The sequence below is a fragment of the Natator depressus genome, chromosome 2 (genome assembly GCF_965152275.1).
Source record: "Natator depressus isolate rNatDep1 chromosome 2, rNatDep2.hap1, whole genome shotgun sequence".
Lineage (NCBI taxonomy): Eukaryota > Metazoa > Chordata > Testudines > Cheloniidae > Natator > Natator depressus.
Genome location: NC_134235.1, coordinates 222,106,627 through 222,121,601, shown reverse-complemented (window position 1 = coordinate 222,121,601; position 14,975 = coordinate 222,106,627). Strand labels below are relative to the sequence as shown.

The 14,975-nt window shown below is 42.3% G+C and overlaps 1 protein-coding gene across 4 annotated transcripts in view; it reads left to right on the top strand.

The window, feature by feature from the left end:
* Positions 1-727: 727 nt before the first annotated feature.
* The window catches only part of DBF4 (DBF4-CDC7 kinase regulatory subunit), a 54,843-nt gene continuing 40,595 nt past the window's right edge, over positions 728-14,975 (top strand). For 3 of the 4 annotated variants that reach the window (XR_012638312.1, XM_074945975.1, XM_074945976.1), the window contains exons 1-3: positions 778-930; positions 1,404-1,500; positions 3,840-4,015. Coding sequence is in view for 3 of the 4 variants with exons in the window: in XM_074945975.1 (XP_074802076.1) it covers positions 1,455-1,500; positions 3,840-4,015 (222 nt within the window). In the remaining variant the exon portion in view is untranslated. Of the gene's footprint in view, positions 931-1,403; positions 1,501-3,839; positions 4,016-14,975 lie in introns of all 4 variants that reach the window. The other variant, XM_074945974.1, reaches the window with a different exon arrangement.

The window sequence follows — 14,975 nt, the reverse complement described above, 5'->3', positions numbered from 1 at the left end:
TGTCTAAACAGATCTTCTCACAAGCTCATATACCTCCAGAGAGTCCATGTATCACCGCCAAAAAGGCTGGTATCATTCATGCCCCCATAGGCTTTCACTGGGAAAAAGGTGTGCTCTTAGCTTGGGTGAGCTAACTCAAGTTCACTGGGATTTTCCCTTGAATTAGCTAACTCTAGTTAAGAACACACTTCCCCCGACCCTAGTAAAGATAAGGCCTCAGAAACTTCAGTCCTCGAAACTGAAGGGACATAATCAACCCTTCCTCAAGATCATGTCCTCCTACAGATTTCTGCCCACACCCCAGGCTGAAAGGAATTTGCTCTCCTCATTGAAAAGCTCCTTCGCCGCCGCCCCCCCAGACACAGTCCCCTTTAGGAACATCAGCCTCTACTACACACACACACCCCTCTCACATCCCCACACTAGTGACTACAACCCACACTCCTTCCCCCCATCTCCTTCCCCCACTAGTGACTACAGCTCCCCTTCTCCCCCCCACACCCTCCCCCACTAGTGACAACTGCCTCCATTCCTTCCCCAAGCACCATCGCCTCAGGATTGCGGCCACTGATGTCGCTCCCCCATTTAGGGACCTGTGGCCCCTACCGCAGCGTTCCCACCCCGAGAGCTCGTCCCCCGAGGCCGCCCGCGCGCTGTCCCGTACCGGGTTGTTGGGAGGCAGGAGCCCACTCCGAGTCACTGCTCCCAGCGCTGGGGGAAAGGGCAGCCCCGGCACCGACACTAGCCTTGCGCCAGCATCCCCCTCTGCCGGGCAGCGTCGGCCGTGCCGCCTCCTCAGGGGGTGGTGCTAGTCAGCCCCGCCCGCCGGCGGGACGCGCAGGGAAGGAAGCAGGCCGGGCGAGTAGGCCCTTGTTGAGGTCGGACTCGTGAGGCGGGAAATTGCCCCGGTCACCGGCCTTAGAGCCTACGGTGAGCGAGCAACAGCAGCGCCCTCCTCATCCGCGATTAGGGCGCAGGGGCAGCGGGAGCGGGAGCGGTGGCTGGGGCCACGGTTGGGAGAGGGGCAGGGGGAGCGGTGGCTGGGGTGGGGGTGACCGTTGGGAGAGGGGCTGGAGGAGCGGTGACTGGGGTGGGGGTGACGGTTGTGAGAGGGGCAGGGGGAGCTGGGGCGGGGGTGACGGTTGGAAAAGGGATGGGGGAGCGGTGGCTGGGGCGGGGGTGACGGTTGGAAAAGGGATGGGGGAGCGGTGGCTGGGGCGTGGGGAGCGAGGGACGGAGAAGCAGAGGCGTGGTGGCTGGGGTTGAGGTGATTGGGACTTGGAAGCAGCAGTGTGTTGGGGATGGAAGCCAGGGAGCCGTAACTCGGTGTGGGGAGTGTGCATGGGCTGCCTCTGTCCCTCTCTCGGGCGTTTAAATTCTCTGTTGAACTATTTCTCCTGCAGCTCATAACCCTCGGAAGGAAGGTGGACAGAAAAATGTGACTCACCAGGAAAATGAAACCAAATGCTATGAGGATTAGCAACAAAAGACAAGTTACAAGTAGGTGATGGTCTTTCCCCATGTGATTTTAAACTATAATGGAAAGCAGTTCAAAGTGATTGTAAATCTCATTCAGTTGCTGGAATGGATTTTTTTAACAAGTTAATTTGGGTAAATTGCTAACAGGGAACTGCTTTTCTCAAGCCCTTCAAATAACAATGGGGCGACATTTAATTAGTACCTATGATGGGGCCTCAATCCAGCATTTTGTCTCCTGGTGGGCTCAAGGGTCTAGGAGCATGGCACTGGTTTTAGGACTGAAGCCTGATGTACCATTTCCTACAAATGCATAAACATGTTTAATTTTATTTGTTCAGATAGTCTTATTGAAGCAGTGTTATTAACAACAACTCAAACACAAAATGGATAAATGAATATCTCTGCTGTATTTGTAAATACCACCACCTTCCGCTAATTGAAAATTCAAAAGAAAGCTGAAATGGTTAGGTTTTTAAAATCTCTCTCTCTAGTGTTGGAAGCTCAATACTGCTTTATGCTGATACATGAGAACAAAAAATGAAACTGACTAGAAATAAGTGAAACTGGTTAGCCTGTTCATTGTACAAGCTGTCTGAAGTGCTGAAAATAAGTAATTAGTAGATATATGGAAGAGTAGATTAGGCCTAGGCCCTATAAACTTCTCCATGCAGGCAGAGACCCCTCCCCCCGCATTGACATCATTAGACCTCGCAGCAGGTCCATCCTCACAGAATGCATCCGATGAAGTGAGCTGTAGCTCACGAAAGCTTATGCTCAAATAAATTTGTTAGTCTCTAAGGTGCCACAAGTACTCCTTTTCTTTTCGCGGATACAGACTAACACGGCTGCTACTCTGAAACCCATCCTCACAGAGCAGCTTGCAGGAATGAGGCTTTTGGTATTAAAAATGTATTTGTCTTGTTAATTTCTGGTATTAAAGTAACCTAGATAAGATAATTGATTATATAAATTATTGTAGTTACCTTTCATTTTCCGTTTAAGGTCCCACTCTTGCAAGTTGATTCACCCAGGATGAGAGATTCCTGTAGGTCCTACCATAATACTATTGTAACTTTATTTAATCATATTATGGCAGCACCTGGAGGCCTCCACCCAGTATGGAATCCCATTGTGTTAGGCAGTGTACATACACATAACAAGGGAAAATCCATGTCACAAAGGTTTTACAATCTAAATAAAATGACTGACAGAGCAGAAGAAAAGACAGTATTAATTTTTAAAACGTACTTAGTTTTTTTTTAATCTAGTATGTTGGCAAAATTTTAATCTGAAGTCCCGTGGAAATAGTTCTTCCATGAATGATTGCAGTGAGATATTATCCTAAAATTCTTTTGCTGTTTAGAAAAATTGAATTATTGAGTGGTTATTGGTTGTTTAGATCCAAATTCTACCCTCATTTAGGACCCTATCCAGTTCTCAGTGATTTAAATGGGAGTTGGATTGAGTTCTTCTACCTGTTTAACAAATCTGAAGTCAAGTGACAGAGGAGAAACTAGTTGTTAATCTTCTTTTTTGATATTTTGTTTGTCTTTAAATATTTGTTTTGCAGATAGCATACCCAAACATAGTATTGCTACTTTAAGAGAATAGTAAAGAGAGGTACTTTCAGTTCCCAGAACATTGTGTGTCCTTGATGATACCAGTAAATTTTCTAGTGGTGCATCATTACAAACACAACATAATATTTGGCAAATCGGGTGGAAAGAAAAGAAGACATTATACTGCTAATGGTAAAAAAGAAAATCAACTGTAAAAGAGGATTTTAGCAGTAGAATTGTAAGGACTTGGTAACAATATCCACTGAATTCACTGGAAATCTTTCTACTGCCTTCAGTGGGTTTTGGATCATGCCCTAAGAGAACAATTTGAATGAATTAGGCCCCACACTTGCAAATACTTATGCACATGCTTAACTTTAAGCTGTGAGTAATCCAGCTGGAGTCATTGAGTAAACTTGCATGCTTAAAGTTAAGGATATACATAACTGTTTGTTTGCAGGATTGGGGCCTTTGGTGGTTGCTCCCCTTTAATATTCGTGTCATTGTTTTTAAATTATTTTGGATAGGCATCAAAATGTCTTCTGAAAAATGAAATAATGAACAAAACTTTAATATTGTATTATTTTAAAGCTAGGTGCTCTATTTTTAAGGTACTTTTTTTTCTTGTGTGCTTTAGGGTCACAGTTAATCAAAAATGTATCCTGCTCATGCAGCACCTTTGCTTATCCTTCCCCTACTCTCCCTGCTTGAATTTGGCCTTAAACAGGGAAATGTATTTTTGTAAACACACAAGTACATAAAATATAATCCTATTTAAATTATCTACCCTTTTGACAACAGGTGGAACGCAAGGAAAAACAGAAAAAAATAAACCTTCTCTGAAAACTTTGAAAAAAGATACCACAAAGACAGAGAAATCGAAATATAAGCCACTTACTGGGAAGGTGTTTTATCTTGATATTCCCTCTAATGTGATCTCTGAAAAATTAGAGAAGGATCTTAAGGAACTAGGAGGGGTAAGTTAAAAATCATATGTGTTTACAAAGTGGGAAAAATAATATGCAAGTCCTGGATATTTTTCCAGTACATTATGTTCTGTATATACATGGCTAAAAATGAATAATTTAAAAAATGTCAAATAATTTCATTTTCTATATGTTTTTCTCATTATTTATAATGAACGCTTAGCTTAACTAAAAATAATTTTTTTTATTCAGTGTTTTTTTTCTATTTTAAATGGAGCTGGTAGCATTGCCTATAAGATTAAGGTCATCCAATACTTTCCATTTTGAGACCTTGTTTTCACTTACTTGTAGCTTTGCCTAACTCTAACCGTTTTGGCTGAAATTTTCTGTGCTGGGTGTCTGTCTCAGGCTAAATTTTTATTTCAAAGTTTGTCTAATTGGGTTAGTTGTTTCCAAAAATGAGATTAGGGGAAAATATGTTGTTTTGCCCATGTTTAAAACATTTTTACAACAGTTCCATTGAGAAGCTCCGGTGCCTCCATGCTTCAGACTTTGGCAAGAAGTTCATACTGGTGCCAGGGATGTGCCTTTTGCTGTCCACATGAAATTTTGCTTAAATTTGGCCAAGTAATGAGCCTCAAAAGAATCTCATTTCAAAAATACTCAGAAGAGATTTATTGGAGTTTGATAACTAAATTCTCCAAATATTTCATCTGAGCATGCTTCAGCCCAGAGCTGCAAGGGCTGAATAGTTCTTTCCCTGCAATTGCTCCTCCATGCTGTCAGGGACAGTATCTCTTGTGCAGCACTCTTTGCTCCCAAGGCAGCGAGGATGGGGAGGTGACCTGATTTGGATTCAGAGGGTTGGGGCTGTCGTGATAAAAGTGTGGGGTGTTGCAGCAGCCAGAAGGTGGCTGGGGAGGTAGGTGCTGGGAGTGTTTGGATATGAGAAAACGGGAAGGGGGGGCAAGAGGAGGGGGTGTGTTGGATAGGATCAAGGATGGAAGTGGGCTGGAGCTGGGAAGTGAGAGATTTGGATAGGACCAGAGAGGGTGGGGGGCAAGAACAGCACTATTGGGGTGAGGGGTTGGATAGGAACAGAGGAGGAGGGGGCAGGAGCCCAGGGGTGGATGGGGGGGAAAGGACAGGATGGGGGCACAGGGACAGAATGACTATTAGCCACCACAGCATACTCCCCTACAGAACCCAGGAGTTCTGTGTCTCTGCATTCCTCTGCTGTGAAAGAGCTGTGAAACCCACTGGCAAAGTGTATGTCTCAGCCCATTCTAGGTGGCTGGTTTACATAGAGGATAACAGCCTTCTACTGCTACCAGTTATTCTGCTATCTTAAGAGGTAGTCTTCGCTATGAATCTAAAGGTCCAGATTCTGCTGATGACCCAAGGTGCGGGTCATTATGCTTCCACTGGACAGAATTTCTTTTTAGTTTTTCCCCCGAAAGAACTACGTTAAAAGAACATTAAGGTTGTAAAGTCAAGCATTCAGAAGTTAGGAAATGCCAGAATGAACATTACTCCTGCAACCTTAAATACAGACCTTTGTACATATGCATTATTAGATAGCCTTTAATTACTCAATCATGCAGAACCAGATTAATGCATAGGCAAAGTTGGTACATGGCTAGGGCCCAAATTTGTGGGGTAGGGACCAAAATGGATTGTGGTTGTTTTTGTTTTTTAACCAGTGATGCTGATTTGCATGCACACTTAAAAAACTTCAAGTTGCAACCTGGCTCACGGGATTACAGCACCACTCGGGTTTGCCCCGGCTGCTCCTTTGTTATGGTGAGCAGCACCCCGAGTGGCTGTTCATAGCAGATCCACAACATGGCCAGCCCGATCGCAATGAGTGTACTCTATGGTCATGTGTTGTTTATATTAGAAGGTAGGGATCCAGAAGTGTATGTTTGCCTAGGTCCCAGTGATGGGTTAATCCAGCCCTGCAACCATGCACTTTTTCTTTTTTTTTTTAAATCACAGGATCCCATTTCATACAGTGCTCAGGTTGGACAGTGATCTGGGAATGAATCAAGGTTGTATAATAAATGACGTCTGTAGGATGCCAGCCTCATTTGTAAGAGAGTTGAAATGTGCGTAGAAGGAAGCAGGGGATTGCGGAAAGTAACGGAATGGTTTTATGCTGTAATTGAATTTTGGAGACCTGGATTCTATCCCTGCCTCTGTCAGAGAGTTCCTTTGTGATTTGAGGCAAGTCATTTTCACCAGAATTTTCACAATTGGCCGCTAATTTTCTGAGTTCCCATAGTGAAACACCTGGGGCCAGATTTGCAGAAATGCTGAATGCTCACAACTGAAGTCAATTGGAACTATGTTTTCAGCATAGTGTTATAATGTTGAGTTTTATAATGTTAAGTTTTCAACATAGTGTTATAAAAATGTTAAGTAAAAATCAGGCCCAAGGTGTCTCAAATTGGGCAATTACAGTTAATGCACACTTCTGACATTTTGGACCTTAATCTGTCTGTACCTTAGTTCCCCATCTGTAAAGTGAGGGTAGCAATAGAACCTAATTACACAAGCATGTTGTGAAGATAAATTCATTAATATCCGTGAAATACTCAGATCCTATGGTTAGACCACCACAGAAAAGTCGAAGAGGAAATGAATAATTTTGTATTTGGTGCAACTTTTGGATGATGTACATTAAATAAGGCCCATGGCAAAACATGGAATGAAAAGGATAAAATAGAAATATTGAATAAATACTCATTCAGTAATAGGGCAGGGTCCCGTGGAAAAGTGGTATGTGATAATGTAATTAGACAATACTGGGAGCGGATTAAATGATCATTGAATCTCACGAATAATTTTATGTACTTTTCAAAAAAAACAAACAAAAAACCCAACCTCACCAACTGCCAACAAGAGGAATTGGGGAAAGGTGAGTGTGACTTTACCAAGCCTGAAAGTGTCTTAAATTTTGACTGTCTCAGAACATAGCGTTTTAGGGTCTAATAATTCACTCTGAACGCCACAAAATATTGTTTAAAATATAGTCTAACATCTCCATGTTACCTTAATAAACAGACAAAAGAATTGTAGTTTTAAGACAGACCATGGTGGATAAAAATAATGTATTTTTTAATTAAAAATACAATTTTTAAAAATGGAAATTGTATATCTTCTTACAAGTTGCGAATTCTTTGCTTCCTGTTTTACAGTTTTAGATGGCTAAAGTGGATATTTAGTACTTGTTTCTTTAATTGGTTTTCTATTGTTAGTAGAACTTCTGATTTTACATTAAAGAATGCTACTAAGGAATTTCACACTTAAAAATGTTAATCTGTGCTGCAAAGGACGCATACGTCTAGGACCTCATTAGCATCCTTGCTAGAAGAACAATAAAAACTCTGACACAAAATGGATAAACAAATATCCCTGCTATATTTGCAAACCCAATCACCCTCCAATGTATTGAAAATCCACAAGTCAAGACAGCTGAAATGCTTTGTTCAGGTTACATTCCTCCATATTTGAAGTCATTTGGACTTGTGCTCCTAAATCACGGAGATGCTTTTGAAAATCCCACCCATAGGTATCTAAAGAGTGGGCTTCTTAAGCTCCAGTTTTTCAAAATGTTGTCCTGTGTGTAAAAAAAAAAAAAAAAAAAAAAGTTCACTAACTTTAACGTATTGAAAGTCTGAGTAGTTTTTCATTTTTAAAACTGAAGTAATTTTATTTTGAAGTGAGAGATTTTTAAGCTGAGAAAAAACTTTCTAATAAAAATACAATTTTAGCTGCTGATGCTGCATACACTTAGGCACATGCATAGTGGAAATCAGTGGGACTATTTATGAGAGTAAATTTACGTACCCGCTTAAGTGTTTGCAGGGTTAGGACTTTAATTTTTCAATATTTTGGTTTTTTGACTATAGCACTTTTGTAAAATTCAAATAAGATATCCTCCCAATCATGGCATTTCTTTTTTGTAAACAGCATCTATAATTCAGTTCATTTATAAATTTTAATCTACAGTTACAATGGCACAGATTTTCAACTTTGTTTTACAAAGTCTCAACCTGATTTAAATCAATTATTTTTTTAAAAAAATCAGGTGAGATCAATCATAATTTAAAACAGTGATTTATTGGCTTGTCTTAGGGTAGAACAATTAAAGGAAGAAAAAATAGTAATTTTTTATTATTAATTGTGGATTAAGCCTCCCATACATAGTGTATTATTACCTTATAACTGTTCAATTATTTCTAAAACGGCTTGAAATTCATATGTAAATAACATTTGCTATAGTGGCATTCAGCTGTGAGTAGGTCAGGATTCCCACAAACTTTATAGATCTTCTGTTGCTGAGAGCAAAAGTTCAAAATCAAATATAAAATCAGAACTAATTTTGCATGTTTTTTAACTCTTAGAAATACTTTAATTTTGTAATATTGTGGAGATTACTATGCTCTGCAATGTCAGTGGTAATTTTTAATGATTATATTTTTATTATAAGTGCTCAAACTGTTTTCATAGTTAGGGTTTAAATTTAGTCTGAAGAGTTGTTCCTTTTCGATTCTTTCAAATTGAAGGATGTCAGAATTTTTTTACTCTGCTACTCTCTAGTTCTCTTGCCATCCTTTCCTTATTTGTCAATTCTTCTGGGGGATCTGATCAGAAAATAAAAATCAGCACAATTGTACTTAAGCATCTGTGAAACTGAGGGCATGGCTACACTTGCAAATGTAGAGCGCTTTGAGTTAAACCAGCCTTTGTAGAGCGCAGTAGGGAAAGCGCTGCAGTCTGTCCACACTGACAGCTGCAAGCGCACTGGCATGTCCACATTTACGGCACTTGCAGCGGCATTGGGAGCGGTGCATTGTGGGCAGCTATCCCACAGAGCACCTCTTCCAATTCTGGCGCTGTGGCTTGTGGGAAGGGGGCGTGGGGGCGGGGCATTCTGGGTCCTGTCCCAACACCCCGTGATGTATCAGTTCTCAACCCAGCGATCCCTCTGCTTCTGTCCACAATTGGCGCCATCTTTCAATGTGTTTTGTACTGCGCGCTCTGGCTTCCCTTTCGGTCTGTGGGAATGGAGCCCGAACTGCTGAGGAATATGCTGATGAGTCTCGCCAGCGTATCACATTTGGCAGTCGAGTTACTCCTTAAGATCCAAAGTGACAGTGAGGACTCCAACAATGATATTGACGCGAGTAATACATATGACACAAGATTGCTTGTGGCATTCGCAGACATGCTCACCACTGTGGAACGGCACTTTTGGGCTTAGGAAACAAGCACTGAGTGGTGGGATCACATCGTCATGCAAGTCTGGGATGACGAGCAGTGGCTGCAGAACTTTCAGATGAGAAAAGCCATTTTCATGGGACTGTGTGAGGAGCTGGCCCCCACCCTGCGGCGCACAAGATTGAGGACACAAGATTGAGAGCTGCCCTGACAGTGGAGAAACGGGTGGCTATTGCAGTCTGGAAGCTGACAACTCCAGACAGCTACCGATCAGTCGCTAACCAGTTTGGAGTGGGGAAGTCGACCATTGGAATCGTGTTGATGCAGTTTGTAGGACCATTAATCGCGTCCTGCTCAGAAGATCCGTGACTCCGGGTAACGTGCATGACATTGTGGCTGGTTTTGCACAAATGGGTTTCCCTAACTGCGGAGGGGCAATAGATGGGACGCATATTCCAATTCTGGCACCAGCCTACCTAGCCTCCGAGTACGTTAATCGAAAGGGCTATTTCTCTACGGTTCTCCAGGCGCTTGTGGATCAATGGGGGCGTTTCACTGACATTAACGAAGGCTGGCCTGAAAAGGTGCATGACACACACATCTTTCGGAACACTGGCCTGTTCAGGAAGCTGCAAGCCGGGACTGTTTTCCCAGAGCAGAAGATCACAGTAGGGGAAGTTGAAATGCCCATTGTGATCCTTGAAGACCCCACTGACCCTTTAATGCAATGACTCATGAAACCCGACACAGGGAGCCTTGACAGCAGCAAGGAGCAGTTCACCAACAGGCTGAGCCGGTGCACAATGACTGTGGAGTGTGCTTTTGGCCATTTAAAGGGCCGCTGGCACTCTCTGTATGGGAAGCTGGACCTGGCCGATAACAACATCCCCGCAGTTATATCCGCGTGCTGTACCCTCCATAACATTTATGAAAGTAAAGGTGAAAGATTCACTCAGGCATGGAACTCGGAGGTTCAACACCTGGAAGCTGAATTTGAACAACCAGAGAGCAGAGCTATTAGAAGGGCCCAGCACGGGGCTGCAAGGATTAGGGATGCCATGGGGGAGCAATTTGAGGCTGAAAGCCACCAGTAATGTCTGATGCCCAGCACAGGAGTGAAGTGCAGTGGTTCCAGTGTTAGTAGGAATCTGTGTTTGCTATGTATGATACACTGACTTGCAGTTCCTGTTGCTTTCCTGGGCTAAGATATCTTTTACATTATGCAATAATAAAGAATGTTTTCAAAGAAAAAAAGTCCATTTAATGAAAAGAAAATGCATTTATTGAAAAGAAACACAATTGCTTGAAAAACACAAAGGGCAAGGGGGTGGGGTGGGGAATGGTACAATCACAGGTTTGTGTATGTCCTGTTATACTCAGCCTTCCTGTTTGGAGTGCTGTGCAATGAGTGCTGCACTTCAGGATGGCTATACTGCATGGTGATGGGGGTTGAGTGCAGTGGGTAAGGGTTGTAGTTTTCAGGGCTAGATGGTGAAGCTACAGGTATTGGATGCAGCTGGTGGAGATAAGAACCCGGATGTTGGGGAAAGTGGGTTGGAGGTGACATGGGGGAACAAGGGAAAGAGTTTTGGGACAAGGGCTGCAGGCGGGGGTAGGCACGGTAGTGCTCCGCCTGCATGGCTACCAGTGCCTGGATCAAGTCGGCTTGGCGCTCGATGCTTATCAGCCATTCTGTGCTTTGGTGCCGGCGATCCGCATTCTGCTGGCGGACCCTCCTTTCACTCACCCGCCACTCCTGCACTTTTTGATTTTCATTAAGGGAGTGCTACATAATTTCATGCAGCATGTCCTCTTTGCTTCTACGTGGCCTCTTCCTGATTCTTTGCAGCCTCTCGGCCAGTGATAACACGGATGGCTGAGATCTCAAGGTTGCATCTGTAAAGGCAAAATGCAACACTTAACAGAGTGGCTAGAACAGGCATTGTGGGACGCTTCTGGAGGACGATCAGAGCGCATTAACAGACCAGGGCGTCCACACTGGCACAGTGGCGCTCCAGCGGGGGCACGTCAAACATTATTCCACTTGCCAAGGTGGAGTACCAGGAGCGCTCTAGTCGCGGACTCAGAGTGCTCTAAGTGCCTTGCCAGTGTGGAGGGGTAGTGAGCTAGGGTGCCCGGGGCACTCTTAAAGCGCTCTAACTTGCAAGTATAGCCATGCCCTGAGTAGGTTTGTGCGATCGCTTACACTGCTCTTTCTGCTAAAAAGGCACAACTGTGCAATAGCACAGATGCAGTCGTGATACAGTGGACGAGAAGCTGGATATGAGGCAACAAGGGCACACTGTTGACAAGAAGGCCAATGGCATTTTGGGATGTATAAGTAGGGGCATTGCCAGCAGATCGAGGGACGTGATCGTTCCCCTCTATTCGACACTGGTGAGGCCTTATCTGGAGTACTCTGACCAGTTTTGGGCCCCACACTACAAGAAGGATGTGGAAAAATTGGAAAGCGTCCAGCGGAGGGCAACAAAAATGATGAGGGGACTGGAACACATGAGTTATGAGGACAGGCTGAGGGAACTGGGGATGTTTAGTCTACGGAAGAGAAGAATGAGGGGGGATTTGATAGCTGCTTTCAACTACCTGAAAGGGGGTTCCAAAGAGGATGGATCTAGACTGTTCTCAGTGGTAGCAGATGACAGAACGAGGGATAATGGTCTCAAGTTGCAGTGGGGGGGAGATTTAGGTTGGATATTAGGAAAAACTTTTTCACTAGGAGTGGTGAAACACTGGAATGCGTTACCTAGGGAGGTTGTGGAATCTCCTTCCTCAGAAGTTTTTAAGGTCTGGCTTGACAAAGCCCTGGCTGGGATGATTTAATTGGGGATCGGTCCTGCTTTGAGCAGGGGGTTGGACTAGATGACCTCCTGAGGTCCCTTCCAACCCTGATATTCTATGATTCTATGATAACTTTTGCAAGATTCTTCTGATTTTGTAAGTTGTGTTCCCAAACCCCTGGAAAAGAAAAAATGTGGGATTCATGCAACCCCTGTGTAAAAAAAAAAAAAAAAAAAAAAAAAAAAAAAAAAAAAACCACCCTGCTGTGTCCAGCTGAATTTCTTCCAGCTCTTCTCTGCAGTTTTCAGTATTTATCTTCTCTTCAGCTATTCTTTTCTCTCTTTATATCTTTTCCCTTCAGTTTAGTTCAGTGGGCCACCCAAAATTCCCATTTCTTCAGCTGGCTTTGTGCAATTGTAGTTGGTTCCAAATTGCTACAGGAGCAAGGCAAGATCATTCTACCTGTAAATTCTGCAGGTTTCTGCAGCTGGGTGGGGAGGGATGAGTAACTTTTGTATCAAGTTAGAAAGTGCACTATGACATCCTTGCTGTCTTCTGCTGTCTCCATTCCCTGTCTCTTCGTGTCCTGTTTTTACTCCTCTGAGCCATACTTCTTTGCCTCCCTCTCTTCAACCCCTCTGCCCCTGTAAGCTTGCACCAAAACACACAGGACTTTGTTAGTTTAGGCCCCAGTCCTGCAAAGGTTTATGTGTGTGCTTAACTTTATGCACATGAATAGTCATTAACTTCAGTGGAACTACTCGTATGTGAAGTTAAGCCTATTTGCAGGATATGGGCCATAATTTACAATCTAAGAAAAACAGCAGCAACATGGAATCATTATGACATTCAAATAATCACATTAACTTTTACTCTAATACTGTTGTCCATCCCCCTCCCCCCCACTAATCCTCTTATTGTTGCTATTTCATTCTTAGTGTCATCTAAAGAATGGGGCCAAATTCTGCTCTCTATTATTACACTTGTAAGAATTTGGATTGACTTAATGACATCAGTGGAATTGCTTCTGATTTACAACAGTGTATCTGAGAGCAGAATTGGCCATCAGATCATAAACCGTTCGGGTCAGGGGCTAGCTTCTTTCTGACTGAGAAGCACCGTGCACACCTATAGCACTGGAAAAAATGATTACATTTTTATCTAATCTGATGCATTATGCCTCCTTTACTATTTGGAAAGTCAAAGTTGGTTAGCTCTTTTTGGAAATTAACATAGCAATTATTTGATCACGCAACTGCATTGTTGTGGGATCCAGATATCAACCTTTTAGAATATGATTGAAATCTAAATTTAAATAAATGTCATTTCCAAAGAATACATTAATTAAATATTAACAATACTCTATTGAACTCTCAGTTAATTATTATAAATTCTGTGAAATCCTACTAAATCTTTTTTAATCCTCTTACATTTTTGGTTTGAAGAAACAATTTGCTCCAAGCTCAACACAGGACATAGCTTTGACACAGAAAGCTGTGGAACTCCATGTAAAAGTTGGATTAGTTGAATTTGTATAAAAGAGCGTTGGCAGTAAAAATGCTTCCATTTCCTATAATTGCAACAGTTGATATGAGTTGCTTACCATGTCTGCTTTTCAGAAAGTTATAATGGCTACTGTTGTGTGAACTAATAGGAGCCTACTGGGGAACTGTCAACTTGAATTACGTTATATTCAAGTTGACAGTTCAACTATTGCAAGTTTAAGTGTTGTATGAAATTATTAGGGATGAAATTTCACAGCAATGTGATTTCAGCTTGAAGGTGTCCCTTTGAATTTAACAGTAGAATCTTTTTCTTTTCTCTTCTTGTCCTCCTCCTCTCCAGCTCAGAACTTTTAAAATTATTTTTGGGGAAGGATAAGTGCACAAGCTAGAGAAATGAAATGGGTATTATTTCTGTACTGCTATTCGTGGGGAAGCAGCATGGTCCCAATTTTGTGAGATGCTTCGTGCTCTCAACTTCAGTTTACAAGTGTGATTCTTTGCTATTGTCTGTGGGTGTGCACTTGAAAGTAAGTAAGTAGCTCTTCGCAGTCTGCTTGAGACTTAACTATCTCAAGCAGTTCAGTAACATCTGCAATTTTTGCCACCTCACTGTTTGCCCCTTTTTCCAGATCATGTATGAATATGTTGAATAGGACTGATCCCAGCACAGACCCCTGGGGGACACCACTATTTACCTCTCTCCAGTCTAAAACTGACCATTTATACCTATCCTTTGTTTCCTATCTTTTAACCAGTTACCAGTCCATGAGAGGACCTTCCCTCTTATCCCATGACAGCTTACTTTACTTAAGAGCCTTTGGTGAGGGACCTTGTCAACGGTTTTCTGAAAATCTAAGTATACTATATCCACTGGATCCCCCTTGTCCACATTCTTGTTGACCCCCTCAAAGAATTCTGGTAGATTGGTGAAACATGATTTCCCTTTACAAAAACCATGTTGACTCTTCCCCAACAAATTATGTTAATCTGTGTGTCTGACAATCTTCTTCTTTACTAATCTATGTATTATGTATACTCATTACTTTCTTGAAACTTCTCAAATCGCAATACTGTAATCTCATTTTGTAGCCGTTTGAATTCTTCTGTTCAGAAAGAATTACAGGTAGACCATTATAAATTGTACTAGTTTTATTTTACAGTCATGCACAAAAACCTTACATTGGAAGAACATTATTAAGGTTAGAAAGTCAAGCACTCTAAAGATAGGAAATGCAAGAAGTAATGTTGCCTGTGCAAACTTAATTTAGCCTGTTTGCACATATGCATTATGATAGTCTTTAATTATGTGATCATAATTTTTGTATAGGGCCACTGTATCATTCAGTTCATAAGATGAACGGTTCTCACTTAATGAGTAGCTACTCAATAATTTGTTTTATCCTCATTGTTCAATGTGAGGCCATCCTTATTTACTGCACAGTATTCAAATCCTGCTCTGAAGACAATTATTAATTTCCTCA